The 20876-nt window shown below is 43.2% G+C and overlaps 1 protein-coding gene across 5 annotated transcripts in view; it reads left to right on the top strand.

Moving 5' to 3' along the window:
• Nucleotides 1-20876, top strand: part of PPFIA4 (PTPRF interacting protein alpha 4) — a 3105259-nt gene that overhangs the window by 1381572 nt on the left and 1702811 nt on the right. For all 5 annotated transcript variants that reach the window (XM_069239004.1, XM_069239005.1, XM_069239003.1 and 2 more), the window contains one exon: nucleotides 6641-6787. In XM_069239004.1, the coding sequence (XP_069095105.1) occupies nucleotides 6641-6787 (147 nt within the window). The remainder of the gene's footprint in view (nucleotides 1-6640; nucleotides 6788-20876) is intronic.

The raw sequence follows: 20876 nt of genomic DNA, 5'->3' as shown, positions 1-20876 counted from the left end.
GTGCAGATACCTTTGTGCCACAGTGCACAAATATGTGCGTTGTCTGAAGCTAAGGTTTTGTCCCTGGAAGGGGTCCCTTCCAATACGTAAAAACATGGTTTATGATTTTTCCCAGTTTGTATGTGTGCTGTGCAATTCTGCAAACATGTAATATATTCAAAATGAGGAGAAATGAAAACATTTCACCATCTTGTGACTGGCTCAAGTAACCATAGGGTTTTGGTGCAGAACCCTGTCTGCCATTCTTTGTAAATAGAGACTTGCTTCAAACGCCAAATGGTTGTTGCATTTGTACGTTCATGCACCGCCCATCTCATTTACGAAAAGTAATTTAACACAGAGCATTGCCCAACTTTGCTTTACTTTGGGGTACTTTAAAATGCAAACCATAATTTGAGTTGGGAAGTAAATCCAACCTTAACACCTCGCATTGGGGTTACATTACAAAAGTAACACAAACCCAAAGCAAATCTGGGTTAGAGTCATTTCCTACAACTAGCTATCCCAACTAATCCTACTTCTTCTCCTGCACCACTGTCTTCTTCCTCTTCATATCACATACCCTAGTCTTAACCCTCCTTAAATCACTTGTACTGCCTATGCTCCAGCTATCCTCTTTGGATAGCCCTGCTCCCCTCCTCCTTTTCACTGTCCATGTACTATGCAAGTACCCTAGTACAATGCCATTTATTAAAAAACATGTTTGTCTTTTTTTCATGTTAGGATACCCACTATAAGATCACATTCACATATATTGTCACCATGGCACTTCACTAGGTATCTATATTTGTAAAACAATTTAAAAACAAGTTAAGAAATGGGCATACGTTGCATAAATCACCTTCGCATAATCATATGGAACTACTTAAGAATTTAACACTATTTCTTAGCACAAGAATGTACCCTTGTGTCCAAAATGGATGCAAGAATGCATTTTGCACTAAGGAATAATGCTACATGTAACATAAAAAGATAGCAAGCACGGGTAGCTGCTTGCTAAATGTGCTCTTGGGGTAGGATTTTCCCCCAACTTACTTCTGGCATTTACCACTATTTTCATACTGCAAAATACCTCCTCACATCCAAAATGGACATGAGAATGCATTTTCCACTAAGAGATAGCGCAAAATCATCAGAACACATAGCGAGCACAAACAGCTGTTTGAGGTCTCTAAATTTGCTCTTTCTGTAGGACTTTTTCGCCATTGAATTATTCTTAGTTACGCAAGCAGGAATTATTACATTATTGTCAGTAATTCCATGCCAAAGAGTAACACAGAATTATAGAAGTTACTCTCATTACTCTGGTGTAATTCAAAATCCGCCTGTTCCTACTTTCTATCTCCCTACATACTTTTATTTTCTATTCTCAAATTTTGTTATTAACTGTACACCCTTTTTAACTCATACCATCATTTTATTTTCCAATTTTACTTAACAATAATGTGTTTAAATGAATTATTTTAAATTGACAATTCATATTAAATACAAAGGCAGATGGTAAAGTGTCCTTAAAGCTTCACTAACAACATTCAGTGGGGGAATTTCAATGGGTAAATTCACCATTCCTGTGCAGACGCGGATAACCCTATCTTGTGATTGACTCCTGACTTAAGAAGAGGGCATAAAATGGATATTCCTGTGATTAACCTACTCTGATGGCTGTTATTACAAACATTAATTATGAAGTGTAAAGTGGTGGATGTGGAGAAAGGATTTTATCCAGAGTCACCTGTATAAGGGCTGCAAGAGATGGAGACTCCCAACATTGATAGGGTGGTTCTATTCTGGAGGATAAGGAATCACCATTAGGCAGGCTATTTTACAATTTCAAGAAAATTGATTCAAATATACTTAGATATTCCGGAGAAGAAAATAAAACAATAGTCCAGTACATCAAAACCTCAAGCATCACTGGTAGTCCATAGGCAGTCAACTTACCTACGTAGGGGGATAGATGGTAAACCTCAGAAAGGAATATTTCAGCCTCTTGATTTGTGCAGGGAAAGCACCAAGGATGCCATGAGCAGACCATAAGGAGTAAGAGTTGGAGCTTGGAGCTTTGTACAGGGTGTAGTCTTAAGGCACAGGTGCCAATAGGGGAGCTAAGGAGGAGACAACAAGGGATACAACTGGGAAACCAAACATTTATTACCTAGAGGGAGGCAGGAGAGAAAGAAGAGGGAGGGCCAGCACCTATAAACTTCAGACCATTCTCCGACAGGGTGAATGCAGGCTGCTAGGCTGGACCATCCCTTCCATAAAGAACATTCTTTTTTTGGGCAGGAGACTACCAACCTGACCAGGAGAAGGAAAGACACCATGAATAATACCCTCCAATAAGAGACTATTTGACTGAGAGGGGAGACTGAAATGGAAAGTATATGGAACCCAGAGATCATGATGCTATACCCTCTGGATGATTGTATAGAAAACATTGGCTCCTGAACTATATAAAAGTCACAAGAGGCTATGATATTACATTTTCCAAGGTTCAAGGAACATTATATGTATATGGACACTTACCTGATATTAGAAAAAGTAAGTGCTTCACACTGATAGAAACCATCCCTTGTGTTGAAAGACATAAAACTTGGCATGGAAGAACTTTTATATTTTGTCCTTGAAGTCAGATGACGTTGGTCACCTGCATTCGATTTTACTTGCAAGAGAGGATTTAGTCATATAATAAAATATGAAATATGTTTGGGGAGATTTTCTTAGAAAAACGTTGGGATCATATTGTGATGAAGTGAGTATAAAGAACATCTCTGTGTTACTGGTCTATATTTTATGGCAATTTGTCAAATACTCAGTCTACTGAAAAAGCATGGATTACTCCCACTGTGTAGTTATCAAATTCACAAATATACCAATACATGTATGCAGACTTGCACGCTTCACTTCCAAACGAATAGTCAGAATGAAATGAGTAAATATGGATCATATAAAGTGCTGCCCAAAGACCATAAAAAAACAGTCTTTAAAAGTAAGTAGTGAGTTTTGTGTTCTTAAAAAAGACTGCAATCAACTACATGATGGAAGGAGCTCTTAAATTATTCCCAACCACCGGTGATACCTCAGGATGCATTCATCAACTATGCTACTCTAGACAAAGCCAGCCCATATGCAAATTAGTCTAGGTCCATCTCCAGTAGAAACAGTCCAGCTCATACAGACAGGCCCGGCCCCCTCTAGATAGGAATACAAACAACCCCAGATAGCTTTCTCTCTACTTATAATTCATTCACTCCTGGATGACTTCAACATTTGGATCAATAAGGAAAATGGCAACTATGTCTCATCTGACCTTGGTGATTCTCTCGAGTCTGAATTTTGAACAACAGGTGTCCACTCCCTTAAATAATAATAGTAATATAATAATAATATTAAAGGTCACATTATAGGACAGGTTTGGGCTCTAAATCTAACAATGTTGAACCTTAGAGTTTTTCCATGTATCTGGCCAGATAACAATTTATTCATGTTTGCTATAAACAACACTGCACCAAAGAAACCCCTTATTTGTCCTGGCACCCACTCGAGAAACTGGAGTCAGTTCAATATCGATAATTTCTATGACTCACTGATATCGTCCACACCTATTAATAATGAGTTGGCAAAGGCTTTAACTGACTGGCTCAGAGGAATTTACTGGCTCAATTTACATGCCCCTAGGTGTAAAATAAAACCATTCAAGCGCCATGAAGCATCTAAACGGTATACAGAAGAGGGTAAAACTTGAGTTGCGTCAAACAGAGAGGAAATGGCAAAGGGCTCACTCACCTAACAAAAAAGACACATTTCTCCTAAGGCTAAAAGACAATAAGAAAGCAATTTGGGTAGCTAGATGTAACTATATTTCCAATAAGATATTAAACTCTGGAAAAACAATTCTTAAGGGATATTTGATATTGTCACTGAACTCTCCAACTCAGATTGTGAAAACACGCTAGTAGTCTCTACTCAGAAGCTGTATCATAATTTGAGTACACTTTCCATTGAATAAATAAAGACAATAAAGGATAGTATCCCGAATAGCACTTTAACCTGTGCCTTTCCCCCAGATGGCAAGAATCCTACAAATCTTACAACCTTCCCTTCCCTGCCTGCCTCCTTAGACAGTCTCTTGAAATTGATGTACAAAGTTAAATTGCAATCACCTGAAGACAATTACCCTTCTCTGATCCAAAAGTTTGTTTTTTCCCATTTGGATGACCCTGTGATCCCTCAGCTCAATTTATGTTTAAGCCAAAGTGTTATTCCCCACTCTTTCAAGGAGGTGATAGTAATTCCCCTTTAAAAAAAACTCTGGTGAGGATCCTTCTGTCTTGAAGAACTACCACCCCATTGCACTACTCCCCTATCTAGTTAGGTTATTAGAAGCTCATGTTGCCAAATCCCTATGCTCCTTTCTAGAGGATTCCTCCATTTTAGATTCCCATCAGGCAGGTTTTCATTCTGTCCAATCAACGGAAAGTGTTATATTATCAATAGTTTATAACATGAGGGAAGTGGCAGACAAAGGCGTCTCACGGACGGAAGCATCGGATAGGTGCAGTTACCTCAACTTGTTTCTTCCAACTACGGAAAAAAAAGAAAATCTGAAAATATGTCACCCTAGAAGCCATTATTCTGATCATTATTGCAATTGTAATGTCCTAGGTTGATTATGCTAACTCCCTTTACCTAGGATTTCTAAAGAAATTGTGTCAGAGACTGCAAATGGTCCAAAATCTGGCATTCAGACTGGTGTGGCGCCAGCATAGTTCTTTCCACTTTACACCTTTATTGGCTCCCAGTAGCTCAGAGGACTACATTTAAAATTGTGTTAATCATTTTTAAATCACTATATGGGAAGAGTCCTACCTTTGTGTCCTTGGGTCCAAATGCAATCTCAGATCTTTCAATCAAAACCTTTTAGAGGCCCCTAGGTTCAACAGGAAGAGACTTGGTGCGATTTGCTGTGATTGCCCCAAAGTTATGGAATTCCCTACTCCCTCAGATTAGAGCATCAACCTCCTATGTGAATTTACTTTGTTTCTTCTGCGCTGATGCTTCAGTGCCATGAAACCCTTCTTTGGATGTAACATAACATAACATCAGTACAGTATAGCTTGAGTCCTGTGCCACAGTGAGCAGATGATCTACATCTGGGCCATCGTGCTTGAGGCGTTCACTGTAAAAAAAAAAAAAACAAGGTGATGCAAGGAATGTTTCAATTAATCTCAGACATTGGTGATGGCTAAGGCTATATTCTGGTCCTTTATTACTCACCCACTTTGCTGCTGTACCTAGGTATCAGAACTGGTGAATTCCAGGGTTTTGAAAGTTTTGCCATTTACATTAACTGTCAATTACTCACTTTTACATGGAAAGGGTAAAGTGAATGCACCCCTCTAACCATACGTTTTGACTGTTTTTTTCAGTGTATTTTAGAGGTGTTTTTTTCCAAAGCTAAAGGTACATTTTCAGCAATTAATTGTCCATTGTTAAAGCATGTCTGATGGTGGGAGTTTTCAACTATGAGGGTTGGGGTGGGTGGATACATGAAGGTGTACATTTGTGAAAGTGATTATGTGTTGATTTATGGTGGCAGTGTTCACATAGGGTTGTTGGTGTGTGCTATCAAGGCAGGTGTGTGTGGTTTTATATGACAGGGGCTGTGAGCCCTTGCTGCATCTAGATGAAAATTTATATTAGTTTTAGCATGCCAGCTGCCTGGCAAATACCATTCAAGTTCATCAAACAGTGTCACATTTATAAGCAAAGTATTGTCTTTGTCCCCCACACAGATTAGCTAAGGTCTGTGCAGAATCATCAAATGGCATCAAAATAATTGGGAAATGAACAACCGTTTGGCCCACCGTTTAACTGTGGCCCTGCTTGAGAGGCTTGCATGATGCTCCACAGACCAAGAAATAGCTAAAAAGCTGGCTGCCAAATTTTTCACTGTTACCTCAAACGCCACCATTATTAAACAAAAGAAAGACTTTTTAACCCTCCTCTTTTTATGTCTGATTTTATATATATATATATATATATATGTATATACACACACACATACATATATATATATATGTGTGTGTATATATATATATATATATATATATATATATATATATATATATATATACACACACACATACATATATATATATGTATATATATATATATATATAAATAACTGTAACTTGAGCCCTAAAAGTACTATAACCTGTGACCTTGCTATGCACTGCTGAGTACTTACATATTCTGTGACATCATTAATAACAACACTGCAGCATCTGAAATGACATGATTGATGACAACAGTGTGCATGACGGGAACACAAGTTATTGTTACTTGTGATAACTATAACTGGTGAATTTCATTGCATTTGTTCATTTAAAATGGTATGCTTCCACAGATATTTCCACCTATATGTAGCGTCCCTTTAACCTTTGTTTTTTCATTGAATTTCTAAGATTGTTTTTTTTAAATATAAAGTAAGATATTATTGCAATCACAAGTTATAACATCACTTTAACCTTTGATTTTACAGTGAAAACATATATTTCTAAAATAAATACATGATTTGGGGATAGTGGACAGAGAAATTCTGGGTTTGCCAGTTCATGTAGCTCTTGTGTCTCTCCAGGCCATGGCTCAGAAAGGTGACATGGAGCGGCGGATAGCCACCCTGGAAAAGCGATACCTGGCAGCTCAGCGAGAAGCCACATCCATCCACGACCTCAATGATAAACTTGAAAACGAGCTGGTGAACAAAGACTCTTTACACCGCCAGGTAGGAGACAGTGCTTTTGTTAGGATGCTTCGAGGGGCGTTTTAGTTGTCTAATGCTGTCATCTACTGGCACACTGCGTTAACTGCAACCATTTTTAAAAATAGTAAAATCAAGCGACCATTCACTGTTAAGTGTCTCAGAAATGTTTGAATTATACATAATATTGGACTAATAAATTTGCTCAGTACTTAAAAAAGCAGTTATGAAGGGATATCTACTTGTTTACCAAGTTATTGTCAGGATGTTTGTGGTAAACGATTCATTTTAAAGCCCAGGGAGATTAAAGCTTTTCATTTACTCTCCAGCGAAATTCTGGAAATTCTCTTCTTTCTTGCCCCAAAAACCTCTATTTTCAGATTTAAAAAATAGGAAATATGAAGTGAGAGACGGACAAAAAGGTAATAGAAAAAATGTATATTGTCAGAGGAAACTATTGGTAAGAGGTCACAAATTCATGGATAAAGCTCATTGAATTATTTTCAGCAAAATAATGCTATTAGATTTAAAATAAATAAACCTTCGCTTTCATTTAAAAAAATGTTTCAAATTCGTAGTAAGAAAGGCACTATCACACTAAGAAGCAGACTATAACAGAGTTCTACACAATATTGCTTCCATTTTCTTACGATAATGGCATTACTCCTAGTCCTACTCCCTCGCCTTCCTTTTAACCAATGAGGCCTCCCGCCTCCCCCCTAGACCCTCCCTTCCCCTTTCAAAACCCCCCCCCAACCTTATCCCCTCCTGTACAAAAACCAAGCAACTCAGACAGTCCGTACCGGGAGGGTGGGAGGGAACGGAAAAGGAAGGCGAAGGAGTAGGACTAGGAGTAATGCCATTATCGTAAGAAAATGGAAGCATTACCTCCCGTCCCTCCCTCGCCTTCCTTTTAACCAATGAGACATAGCAAGAAAACACACAGGAGACGGACATCGAGTTGCAAGACCTCTACGTAACATCCTGCACCAAGATTATCCCAAAAACTACCTCCTAGAGGACAAGACCCGGTGACCTAACACCGACTCCAAACTGCCCAAGTCCGACAGCCTGTAATGACGCACAAACGTCGAAGGAGAAGCCCAAGAGGCGGACCTGCAAATTTCCACCACAGACGTCCCCTGAAGCTCCACCACCGTAGCCGCCATGCCTCTGGTAGATCTCCCCAGAATCCCTTGAGGAGGAACCACCTCTTTCAAGGAATAGGCCAATAGAATTAAAGAGCTCACCCACCGACTCAAGGAAGCCGTGGAAGGCTATTCACCTCTGCGATCCGGAACAAAAGAAACAAACAGTGAATCCCCTGTACGAAAAGGAGCCACCACCCGCAGATACTCCAACAAAACCCTGCGTACATCCAACGAACGCAACGGCTCGTGAAAAATCTTACAAAAAGGAAAGGAACAAGCCCATGCCCCCAATTCCCCCAACCGACGAGCCGAAGTAATGGCAACCAAAAAGAACGTCTTCAAAGATAGATGGCGCAAATCACAGACCCCCAATGGTTCAAAAGGGGCCTCCGTCAACACATCCAAAACCAAGGACAGATCCCATGAAGGAAAAGAACGTACCGGGTGAGGAAATAAATCAATAAGCACTTGAAAAAATCTAGGCATCAAGCGCCCTTCATCCCGAAGATTACGCCATGGACCTCTGAAAGCCTGAATAGCCGCCCACTGTACCCGAAGAGAAGCCACTGACAACCCTAAATGAGCACCGTCCTGCAAGAACTGCATCACCTCACAGATAGAAGCGCAGGTAGGATCCAACTCACGACTAAAGCACCATGACGAAAACACCCACCACTGTCGACCATAAGAAAGCAAAGTGGAACGGCTCCTTGAAGCCAGTAAGGTAGAACCCAAAGCCACAGGCACCCCCAGACCTGTCAATCCCCGTCGTTCAACTTCCAGGCCGTTAAATGCAACCTCCTCAATGACCCCAATGGGAGGAAGGGAAATTCCAGGGGAGACGGACAAAGGGGCAGAGGCCACATCCTCCCGGCCGCCATCAGCCACAACAACGGGAACCAATTCGCCCCCGGCCAAAGAGGCGCAATGAGGATAACCCTGGACCCCAGATCCCTCACTCATAACAGAAACGCCCTGAGCAGTTGAAAAGGAGGGAACGCACACAAAAAGGCCCTGTGGCCAAGGACACGACATCCCGTCCACATCCCATGCCTGGGGACACCGAAACCGGGAGCAGAAGCGATCCACTTACGCATTCCCGGCGGACGCAAACACATCCAGCACTGGAAGACCCCAAAGCCGAACCAGATGCCGAAACAGAGACTTCCGGAGAGAGAAAAGTTGAGAGGAAGGAATCACTCTGCTCAGCAGATCCGCCCGAACATTCACCACCCCCCGAATGTACGTAGCCTGAGAGAAGGAACCCACTCCTGAGCCCACACAAAAATCTCTCTGACTAAAATGAACAGAGCCCTTGACCTGGTCTCCCCTCGCCGATTGACATAAGCCGTGGCCACTAAGATGTCCGTGCGAACCAGAAACGCTGATCTCCTCAGGGAATCCTGGAAATGGACCAGAGCCAGGAATACCGCCCTCAATCCGCGCCAATTCGACGACCAACTCGCCTCCCGAGGGGACCAAAACCCCTGAACCTGAGCCGACCCCATCCATGCCCCCCAACAGGAGAGGCTGGCATCCGTCGTCACCCCCACGGGTCTCAGAGGTGATAAAGACACCCCTACCCTCAGGTGGACTGCATCCAACCACCATTGCAACTCTCTGGGAATCAATCCGGACCCTGGAACCCAGTCCTCCACCTTCTCAAGAACCATGTCCTCAAGCACAGGAGATGGAAACGTGCACAAGGAACCAGAAACATCACCGATGCCAAACGACCCTGCAGCCGCAACCATAGAAGAGCTCGGGGAGCAGACAGCAACAAAACCTATGCTACCAAAGCCTAGAGTACACCCAACCTTGTTTCTGACACAGTCACCAACCCTGGAAGTTTCTGAAACCGAGCCCCCAGAAAAACTAGATCCTGGGATGGCACTAAGTCTGACTTCTCCCAATTGATTAAAAACCTGTGGTTTTGCAGGACCCCCCGAACTTGGTCCACCTGCCACAGCAACAGGTCTCGTGATTGAGCATGAATCAAAATTGTCGGCCAGATAAGGATGCAGAAACACCACTTCTGAATTAAGCAAAGCCACCAGAGGAGCCAGCACCTTTGTGAAAATTCGAGGAGAAGATTTTAGACCGAAAGGTAGAACGCAAAACTGATAGTGGTCACGACCCACAGCAAACCACAGGAACTTTTAAGAGGATCTTGCCACAGGTACGTGTAGGTAAGCATCCTGTAGATCCAGTGACACCAGAAAGTCCCCTTGCCTGACCAATGGAAAAATAGTCCGAACGGACAGCATGCGGAAATGCACTGTCCTGATACAGGTATTCACCTCCTATAGATTGAGCACCGGTCGAAATCCCCCGAAACTTTCTGCACAAGAAACAAGACCAAAAAAGTGCCCTGGCCCCTTTCGTCTAGCGGAACGTGGGAAATGGCTCCCTTGACCAGTAAGTCCTGCACTCCGTCCAAAAAAGCTCTTCTCCGTTACCCCTCTGAAGGCAGAGGAGTGGGACGTACCCCTGAATCTGGAGGAACCCTCACAAAATCTATGACATAACCATTGTTCACAATGTCTAGAACCCAATGATTGTTTACACTGTCCTCCCAAACTGAAAGAAAGTGACTCCGTCTTCCCCCAACCGGCCCTCTGCCAGGCCCACAGAGATTGTCAGGACCCCCTCTTGAAACCACCCCGGGTCGCAGGAGCCGACTTCATAGGCGAAAAACGCGGCTGGAAACGCCGTTTCCTAAATGAAAAGGATTTAGCATCCCTAGTAGGAGAAGATCTGGAATGCTTCTTCCACCCTTTACCCGAAGAAGAACCCCCTTCATACGGTAAGGCATGCCTCCGCTCCTTAAATGCCTTGGAAAGCATGGATGGCAATTGTTCACCAAACAGGCTACGACCTACAAACGGCAGGCTCAACAAGGCTGCCTTTTCCCCTGGATCCGCCTTCCAGGAACGCAACCAGAGGGACCTACGATCCCCAAACAAAGACCCAGATGCCAGAGCCGAAGTACGGACCACATCAGAAGACACATCAGCCAACTATCGGGCCTGCTGCTCCATACCAGCCAGGAGCTCCGAACATTCCGCCCCTTCCTGTACAGCCACCGCCAGTTTATCAAAGGCTTGTACCAATGACTGGGACGCATAAGCAGAATAAAGACCTGCCCTCAGCGCCAGATTCTCTGCAGCAAAAGCCCTCTTAAGAACCGAATCCACTATACGGTCTGTGGCATCCGTAGGCACACAATCCTCCGGATTGACTGCCGTTTTGCCAAACAGAGTAGCCAAAATAGAATCCAGGCGTACTGAAGGAGGTAAAACCTCCTCACCCTCAAGCAAGTAAAGTTTCTGAAGGAAACGTGGAACCTGAGCCTTATCCACATCCTTCCACACACGAAACACCATATCCTTCACAGGTCCCTGAAAAAGGCATGGCAAACTTCGAAGGTGTCTGATATTGAGGAAATAAAAGAGAATCCGAGTTTGTAGGTTGAAACACTGGGAAACCCAAATTGTCCCGAACATGTGCCATCACTTCCCACATTTCGTCTCTGGAAACATATTTCCCCCCAGATGACGCCGATGGGGCCTCATCCTCACACTCCGACGAGGACTTCCTTGCCGCTATCGATGAGTGCGCAAGCTCAGGCTGACCAGACCTGGCCACGCCTGCCTACAGTGCCCTGGTAACAGCCACCTCAACCAAATCCTGCACCACCTCTCCGGACATTAGGGGAGTACCCCTGCCTGGCAACAGTGAGGTCTCAGGGCAACTACCTCGCCCAAAATCATAAAAAACCACGGGCAGAACGCCCGTCCTACCTGACGAGCAGCTCAAAAGCGAAGTCCCTCAGTTCCCCGCGGCTCCGCGGCGCGGAAACCGACACCCCAGCCACAGAGGGCCGGCAGACTCCATCAGCCGGCCCCCAGTACACGCCTCCCGAGCAGCCCTGCTGCTCGTCAAAGACGCGATCCAGCCGGCGCACTCCTCGCGGAGCTCCGCGTCCCGAGGAGTGCCTCCACCGATGACCTCCAGGCCCCGCCGTGCAGGTGCGAAAGGGAAAGAAAACCGTCTAGCGTGGGCTAGACAAAAGAACAGGAGGGGATAAGGGTGGGGGGGGGGTTTGAAAGGGGAATGGAGGGTCTAGGGGGGAGGCGGGAGGCCTCATTGGTTAAAAGGAAGGCGAGGGAGGGACGGGAGGTAATGCACAGTACTGGTTAATGTGATTCACTGCGGCTGAGCACAGCACACAGAGCCCTAGTAAAACACAATGTTGCCCAATATTGCACAATGGTGCTGCATATGACACAGGGGCATTGAATACGATACACTGCTGCTCAATATTATACAGTGCATCCCACTGTCATACAGTGTGCCCAATATTAAATATTCTAACGAATTCCTTCGTGGTTACATTTTTGGCACCTTGGATCAGGTTTATGATTGTCAGGACAAATTGAACAACAACAGTGCAAAGACAAAATATATTCAACATTTTGTAGAAATAAATTTTTATTTAAATATTGCTAAATTATGTTTGAAATATATTGATGAAGCAGAAGTGTGGCCAGATTAAGACTTTTTGGGTGTTCATATGTGTGATATTGTTCATTATGATTGTGCGCACGATAGCCTGTGTGAGAGCGAGAAAGAAGAAAGAGACAGGGAGAGTTATTTCTTTGCCTGTGTGATAGTGATAGCGCGTCCGGTCCTTGTAGATTACTTATACTTGGACACGCCGGAGGTCGGTGAACCTTTTGACCGGGTTGAGTTCTCCTCATCCAAAGAAATCGTCAGATCCCTCAAATCAGTAATCAATAATCATTTATAACCAATAACCAATACTCGATTAGTAATCAAACAACAAATTAGATCAATAGAAAACAGTAATTTGACACACCATGACCTTTCAGTCATGAATAATCACACCTGTTTATTAAAAGTTAATGAGTTTATTTCCCTATATTAACAAAGCTAATACGATGTAAGTAAGTCTCAAAATGAAATGATACATAGATATGAACATTACTGGCTGTCCATAACGGCGGAAGAAACGCAACCTACGCAAAACTTGGATAATAATGCACTCAGATATAGCAGTGCAAATCACTAATAAAAGCAACTGAGATTGACTAATTGCATACATTGATCAGCATAACAAGATTTCAATTCAGCACGGTGCATTAAATGAATACCTCAACTAACCTCTGACTAGCATTGGCATGTGGGGCTTCAAGCAAAACGAATTTAGTCAAAATAAATTTAGAAAATTTCTAGCTTGGGCTCTGTCAAAAATAAGCAGTTGGTACCTAAGAAGGAAAATACAATGAATAATACATTTATCCTTTCATAATTACCAAATACAATCAGCATTCAAGATAAGTCTTCGTCCTTCAGGTACCAGTTCGATCAGCATGGGGCTTCTCCAAAGGAGGGGCAAAGTTAAAGTCAAGTTTTCCTTGCAGCGGCAAGGAAAACAGGAACAAAAGTTATTGTATGGGCAAAATGGGGTAAGGTTAAAGTTAAAGTCTCTAGGGTGAGAATTCTTTAGAGTCTCTCTCTGGAATAGAGAAAAAGCATCAAAGTGTCATCAAAATGGCTTCTCAAATCTGGCTTCAAAATGGCATAAAAAGAAAATGGCTTCAAAATGGCGTGTCTTCTCTTTGTCCGGTGGGATTAAGTAAGAAAAATTCCAAATTCTTCGGGTTCTTCCATTGGAGGGTCCATGGGGTGATTTCTCTTTGACCAATGAATAGTGTCTTTTCCCTTAATACTCATCTACGCATAAGGTGTCCTTGGAGTTTTGGAACATAAGTAGCAACAAAGTTGCCAATTAATTCTGCATCAGTGTCTTCATTGTCTGCACCTGCAGAAACTGACCTTGAGCTTCAAAGGGGATGAAAGTTGCCTAGCAAGCAACTTTGAGATAAGTGTATTAGTCTTTCTACTGGAAAATTACAGCTTTTAAAGATTCAAACACGTCTTTGTTAATACAAGTGAACTACGCAGTTAAAATTGAGACCAGGCAACTAGGCCAAAGCCTCTGTTAAATTTAAGCTAAGCATGTAACAAATCATAACATATAACTTCAAATATGACAGATAAGTGTATTTGTCAGCTTTTCATGATTAATTAAGCTTGTTTAAACTAATGGTGACCTACTTCGTGGGCACATTTCTCTACACATTTTATTTTCCTTTGCTAAAACACATTGCATATACGGTTTTGTTGCATGATATATAAATGTTTGTTAGTCTTTCTTTTTCCGCTTCATCAATAGCGTTCACTTTATCTCTGTGCAAGTGTTTGTGTCTAATAATCTTCAATGTCCTTATTAGTGTGTTTGACAGTGCTTATTTTGCCTGGAATGCAGAGCGCCTCGAGACCCTAACAGGGCGAAGTAGCCGCGCTCTATAAATCCTGACTGATTGATTGATTAACGACGGTACAGTAGGATGTAATTAATCTATTTTTATTTTACAAGTACTCTGTTATACATTAATTTCTTTACTTCTCGGGGTGCTAATTTCCACCCTCCCTCTGACTCTTAGGCCCATATTTATACTTTTTTAGCGCCGCATTTGCGCTGCTTTTTGACACAAAAGTGGCGCAAAATGACAAAATACAATTGTATTTTGTAATTTTGCGCCGCTTTTACGTAAAAAAATGACGCAAATGCAGCGCTAAGAAAGTATAAATATGGGCCTTCCTGTCCATAGAGGGGTGTCCCGTGCACTGATTGTGAATCTGGGAAAATTTCTTTCTGCAGTGATGTAATGTGTTTGAAAACATTGATCCACCAGTGACATAATATCTCCACCATTCTTGAAGATACATGACAGAAAACCCCCCACAATCTGTCTCTTCCCTGACATCTACTTCGTGAACTTGGGGTCCCTGAGTCTGCCACTCTACTGCTGTTGCTGGAGATGTCTTGGTGGTTACATTTTTTAGGGTTCCAGCTCACTAGCTGGTGGTTGTGTGGAGTTGTCAGAATATGTTGTACATCTCCAAATGTAAAAGGGAATCTGAGTTCAGTGTATTCTCTTATGGGTGACTGGACGGACATTTTTTGATCTTGGAGAGACAATTAATTCAGAAAGTTATGCTAAGTTCCTCTCTTGAGTCTGACATGTTTTTGGTGGGTTCCTGTTGTGCGATCAGAATTTGATGAACTGTTCATTGATTTGCTGGAGCACCCACAGAAGTCTTCTTCCCACCGTGGGTTCAGAAACCGCAAGCACTTGGGTGAGACACCATCACAAAATCTCACCCTCTGTGGTCAACTGAACCTTTGGGCTGAAGTAGTCAGAAACATTTAATCATAAATTACTAACATGAAGCGAACCCATAAAAAATATTAAACACCAATAGAAATGTAAAACTAAATCAAGCTTCAAACCGTATAAAGTTTCAAAGCTTTATTACAAACCCAAAATCAATCTCATATAAATTGTGTACAGAACTAAGTTATAAACATACTTGAAAACTATAGGCTGAACAAAGCATCTGGAAAGATTCAGCTTAGAAAACATCAATACGGTTAAACTCTCCAGAAGAATGACATCAATTAACAACAGCACAAAATGAACATTATTACCAGATTTCAAAGCAGATGATGGTGACTTCAGTAAATCAACAAAATACAGTTTTAGCAATCCATATCAGAGCTGGCCCATTCCTAACACTAACCGAAATGGAGACTTGCATGTGTGGGAACAGACTAACACATGCGGGCAAAAGCAAAAATAAAAGAAGGCAAAAATAATTTGGAAAACATCTAACTAGGGCAACTAACTATAAAATATGCTGGTGTTAGTGACTGAACTAAATAGGAAACAAAAAAACACAATTAGTTACACCTCTCCTCATGGGACAGCACACAGCCTTGATTCATCGAGAAAGAGTGTCACCATCTTCCAGCGTCAGTTAACAGCAGCATCAGGACAGTGCAGAACATGAGTTGCACATAAGACAGATCAGCAGGTCAGAATTAGTTGGCCTTATTAGTACTGAATCACATAACAGAATAGGGCAGGTAAGACTATGATGAGACAACTCATCAGGAAACTCAGAATAGAGATGTGAGAAAGCAGACCTAAACAGGGTTCTGGGCATCTTTGAGGTATGAGGAGAACTGACTTCAAAAAGGTTCTAAAGAAGTCTGATTCTGCACCATTCTTCACTAATTAAAATAACCAACATCTATTTGATTGGTTGTTCAGGTGGGCACCTACTGGGCGTTGATTCCAGCATCCAATCATTGTAGATGGTCCCACTAAAATACTACACTTTCTAATCATTTGGAACTGACAGATCCTTTCCCATGACACACAATAAACTAAACAAATATTCTTTCACATGATTGCTGTAGTGTTCCTGTGTCATTCAGCAGCTAGAACAAGTATTGTTACATTAGCTAAACCTGAAACATGTTCTTCTCCTAGAATACAATAGAACATTCAACATTACGGGCCTCATTTGCCGCCCGCCAAGTTGTAACCGCCATGCGGCCGCCAATGCGGCCGCACTCACGCGGTGCCCATTTTGACATCCCCGCTGGGCCGGCGGGCGGAAACCAGGTTTCCGGCCGCCGGCCCAGCGGGGATGTGGGCCGCAACACAGGAGCCGGCTCCAAATGGAGCCGGCGGTGTTGCGGCCGTGCGACGGGTGCAGTTGCACCCGTCGCGCTTTTCACTGTCTGCATAGCAGACAGTGAAAAACCGCATGGCCCCCCCGGGGCCCCACGACTCCCTGTACCGCCAGCCTTTTCCTGGCGGTTCAAACCGCCAGAAAAAGGCTGGCGGTCGGGGACTCGTAATCCCCTGGGCAGCGCTGCTAGCAGCGCTGCCCAAGCGAATTATCACCGCTGGGGCAAATGTGGCGGAATACCGCCGGCCCCGGCGGTGCGACCGCTGCTCTTCCGCCGCGGTCGTAATGAGCCAGGAAGCACCGCCAGCCTGTTCTTGGTGCTTCCATCATTTTAGCCCTGGCAGTCATGTACCGCCAGGGTCAAAATGACCCCCTACATTTGCTGCCTGAGAAAAAGATTTCAGGTCAGAGAGGACAAATAAACAAAAAAAAATTCATTGCTGCTTGCAAAATGAACTTTCAGGCCTAGTCATGATAAGAAAGCCTAACACACATGAATACAATGAATATATTAACAAACCTATTGCACACTTCAAAGTTTAAATCAAATATGCAAAACAAATTATTAATCTAAAACATTATTCATGTTATGTTGTAAGCAATTTTAAAATATTTTAAAGTATTCTCTAAACACCCAATTCATTATGAAATCCATTTAGTTCAATGTAAGTGTCTTTAAGTCGTATTCATCTAATACAACGTGTTTCAATTCTACTATTTCTACTTGAAAATAATACTTCCATGTTAATTGTTATGAATAATTCACTCAAATATAAGTGCATAATGTTTTCATATTAAACATGGTGTCAGAAATACGAAAAGTAGGCACAAATGTCCCCCACAATTTAACATGCACGTTTTCATTTCTTTGTTATTTTCTCTATTAGACCTTTAAAACTATGGATTTATTAGTTGCCATATGCTACATATATGCCACTAATTAATTAATAAAACTTGATCTCTCTCAGAGTCATATCTGAAACATCTCCCCTGTTTTCGTATGTTCTTCTGTCAGCAGTTAGTGACATAGCCAGGGTCCCATGGGCCCTAGTACAAGGAAAGAAAGGCTCTGCTGTTTGAAGTACTAATTACAGCAATAAACTGGGGCCAGTGGGCCCTTATGGCTTCTGGGGCATGGTGCCACTGCACCTACTGCACAAATGGAAGCTACACCACTGTCATGGGTGTTTCTTGGATCTTGATCTGGTACTTAGGCGACCAGGCACTTGACTTGCTCTCCTCATGAAGTTTGTGCTTTGTTGGCTGATGGCATTATGTGCCACAGCTTTGTCTTATCATTGTTGAAGGATATTTTTTCTCTCTTTCTTTGCCTTCTCTCCACCTTACTTCTCTCTCTGACTCATATGTATTCCTCAATAGTGCATAAGATGCTATTTCTTTCTTTATTTCGGAAAAATAGTGATGACTGGTTCAGTTTACCCCTTCAGTTCCTGAGCTTCCCCATTTCTGGCTTATGTTGTCAACCAATTAATCCATGGTATGTACTTTTGAGCTCGCACTCTCAAGAGCTGAATTGAACCCATCGGCTTACCAAGCACATGCAATCTATTCTTGTGGAGGATCTATTGGTCTCAGCATGTCACAAGACCTCGCCCCCTTTTCTCTCAGGCAATCGTTATGAGATTGCTGACCATAAATAACATTAAAGAATTATTCGTGCTTTACTATAATTTGCTCTTCGATTTATAAATGCCCCTTTTGAACGAACATGTTTTTTGTAGAGATAGATAGGTGAACATTCAAAACACTTCTTGTGGTAGTGTGTCACGTCATATCTGGACCCTTTTATTCCCTCTGATTGCATGTGTAGTTGTAGAAGAGTGCTTACCGACAATGAGAGGTAGGGCTCCCGTGCTGGAGTCCCAGTCTGTTTGTTTCACACCTTTAACATTATAGGTGGTAAAATTTCATACCTCCTTTCTTCTCCTTACATGCCTCTTGTGCTGCTCCTCTCAGTTTCGCTTCCCTTCAGAATGTTTTGTAAAACAATGTGCAACTGTGTTGCTTTCAAACCTCATCTTGAAGGAAGCTCATGTATGGAAATGTTGTTGTTCGCTGTAACTGACTAAAACAGTCCCAGCAGGCCAGTCTGTTCTTGCCTTGTTCAATCTCTACACAGAGAAACAACCAAATGAGAAGGCCTACCTACACAATTCTTGCAGTGAAAAGGCATTGTCTTTCCCATCCCTTTGTCCTGTGCTTTGGTGCTGCTAGCAAGCATTGCCTGCGTTGGAATAAATTAAATCAGGAGGACAGATTCAACTGAAACTGCCATTTAGTCTGGCACACTGCTTAGAAAATGAAATTTAAGTTAATTGGTACCTCCAAAGGTTTTGGGCTAACATTATATTTGACTGGTCTTCTGGATTTCACAACTATACTCAGAATTTAATGCAAGCCAATCCGTGTAGCTTACCCAAGATTTGCGTTCTCATTCTTGGAGCTCTGCACACACCTGCAGAGGAAGGCAAGGACCAAGGATAGGACTCCTATCGACCTGCTATTCGAAAGACATTTAGGACTGAAGACTGAGGAATAATCCCTTTGCTGTGCAAAGGAGGACACAGGGCATGGGCACGACCCACCCTCTTCAGGGAATCCCGAGTTTGGTGTTGAGCAATTTTCTGTGAGCAGGTTGGAAGCACCTAGTAAGACCAGGAACCAGCAACTGCTTCTGAGCCCACCAAATATGTCCCTCTTATGTGGTGTTTGCAAAGCAGGTGAGCTGTCCCTCCACTGGCGTTATGAGAGACCAAGTCCACTTGGCACTCATGGCTGTGTGAGGCTCAAGTGCCTTTACCCTGTACTTGTTGTAGCACTGATTCTCAATTTGGTACCGGGGACCTTTTGAGGGTCATGTACCTTCATCATTCATTTGGCAGACAGCAGCTCTTCAAGTGACACAATGACTATGCATGACCTGTGAGCCTGCATCGTTCATTTTGGTGCACAATGATTCCTTCAAGTGATGCAGGAACACTGAAGCCCTGATTACAAGGATAGCGGCTCGCGGTACCAGCCGGACTGCCGCCAAAGCAGCACTCCGACAGCCTCATTATGACCGTGGCAAAAGCGCCACGGTCTGACCACCAGCATCGCCACTTTTTCACCAGCCAACGGCCTGGCAGTGCTGGCGGTCTTAATCAACCAGGGTAGCACTGCCCTGGGGATTACGACTCCCGTGACTGCCAGCTTTTGCATGGGGTGTCCACTGCCATGCAAAGGCTGGGGGAGACGGGGTGCTAGGGATCCCATGGCCCTTGGCATGGGCAGTGCAGGGGCCCCCATGGACAGCCTGTCACACTTTTCACTGCCTGAATTACACACCGCAACATTTCTTTGCAGACTCTTCTTTGAAGTCACCCCCACCACAAAGGCACATTTGGGTATAGGTACTGGGTCTATGGCCCCCACCAAATGAGACACTTCTGGACCTACAACTGGACTCTGTCAGGAGAACTGCTGTGCTGCATCAAGGACTGTCATTCTGCTGGACTGCTGACCTGGAAGGACTTTTTTTCACTGAGCTTCCTGCTGCTCTCTGACATTGCTGAGGGAGAGTTGGATGCTGCCTTGCACCCCAAAGGGATCTCCAAGGGCTTGTTGGCTTGCCTCCTGTGCTAGAGAAGCAGAGGTATCAACGTCTCTACACTTGAAGTGGACTCAGATAGTTGACCAACAAAATTTACACCTCTCTTGCCTGCTGGAAGCAGCAACCGACTCATCGACCCTTTTGCAAGAGTAGAACCAGTGCTTCGTGTTTGGAACAGTGCTTCGCTATCGCATCCTTGCTGCATGAGAACCACTGTATTGCTGCTCTGCTGAAGGAAGATCATTGCATCCTTCACTGCATGGTGAAACCCACGTGCATTGGCTTTGGAATCAATGCAGCAACCTTGCATTAGAACCACCGCATCACCACCACTCCTGAAGAAATATTGATGCATCTCTTAACTGTGTGGCGAAACCTGGCGCATCAGCTTTGGAACTGATGCATCACAGCACTGGCACTTTGCCTTTGGAACCGATGCATCGCCAGCACCGCGTGAAGAAAATCAACACATCTGGTGACCAGGATTACGGTACTTTGCTCAGAGAGCTCTCCGTGGGTGCTGTGGTCAGCCTGCACTCTATTGTGGATGGCCTGAACTCTTGACTTTGTCCCAGTCTAGCGTGACCTCAAGTAACCCCTAAAGCAATATTTGTTTGTAAGTGCTAGTACTCTTTTATTCTTCTAAAATACATATCTCAACTTCTACTTATTGGATTTTTGTCCTTTTCCTTTTGATTTATTTATAAAATTATTG

Source organism: Pleurodeles waltl, chromosome 6 (assembly GCF_031143425.1).
Source record: "Pleurodeles waltl isolate 20211129_DDA chromosome 6, aPleWal1.hap1.20221129, whole genome shotgun sequence".
NCBI lineage: Eukaryota > Metazoa > Chordata > Amphibia > Caudata > Salamandridae > Pleurodeles > Pleurodeles waltl.
Note: the sequence above shows the minus strand (reverse complement) of the source record. Positions and strands in the feature narration are given on the sequence as shown.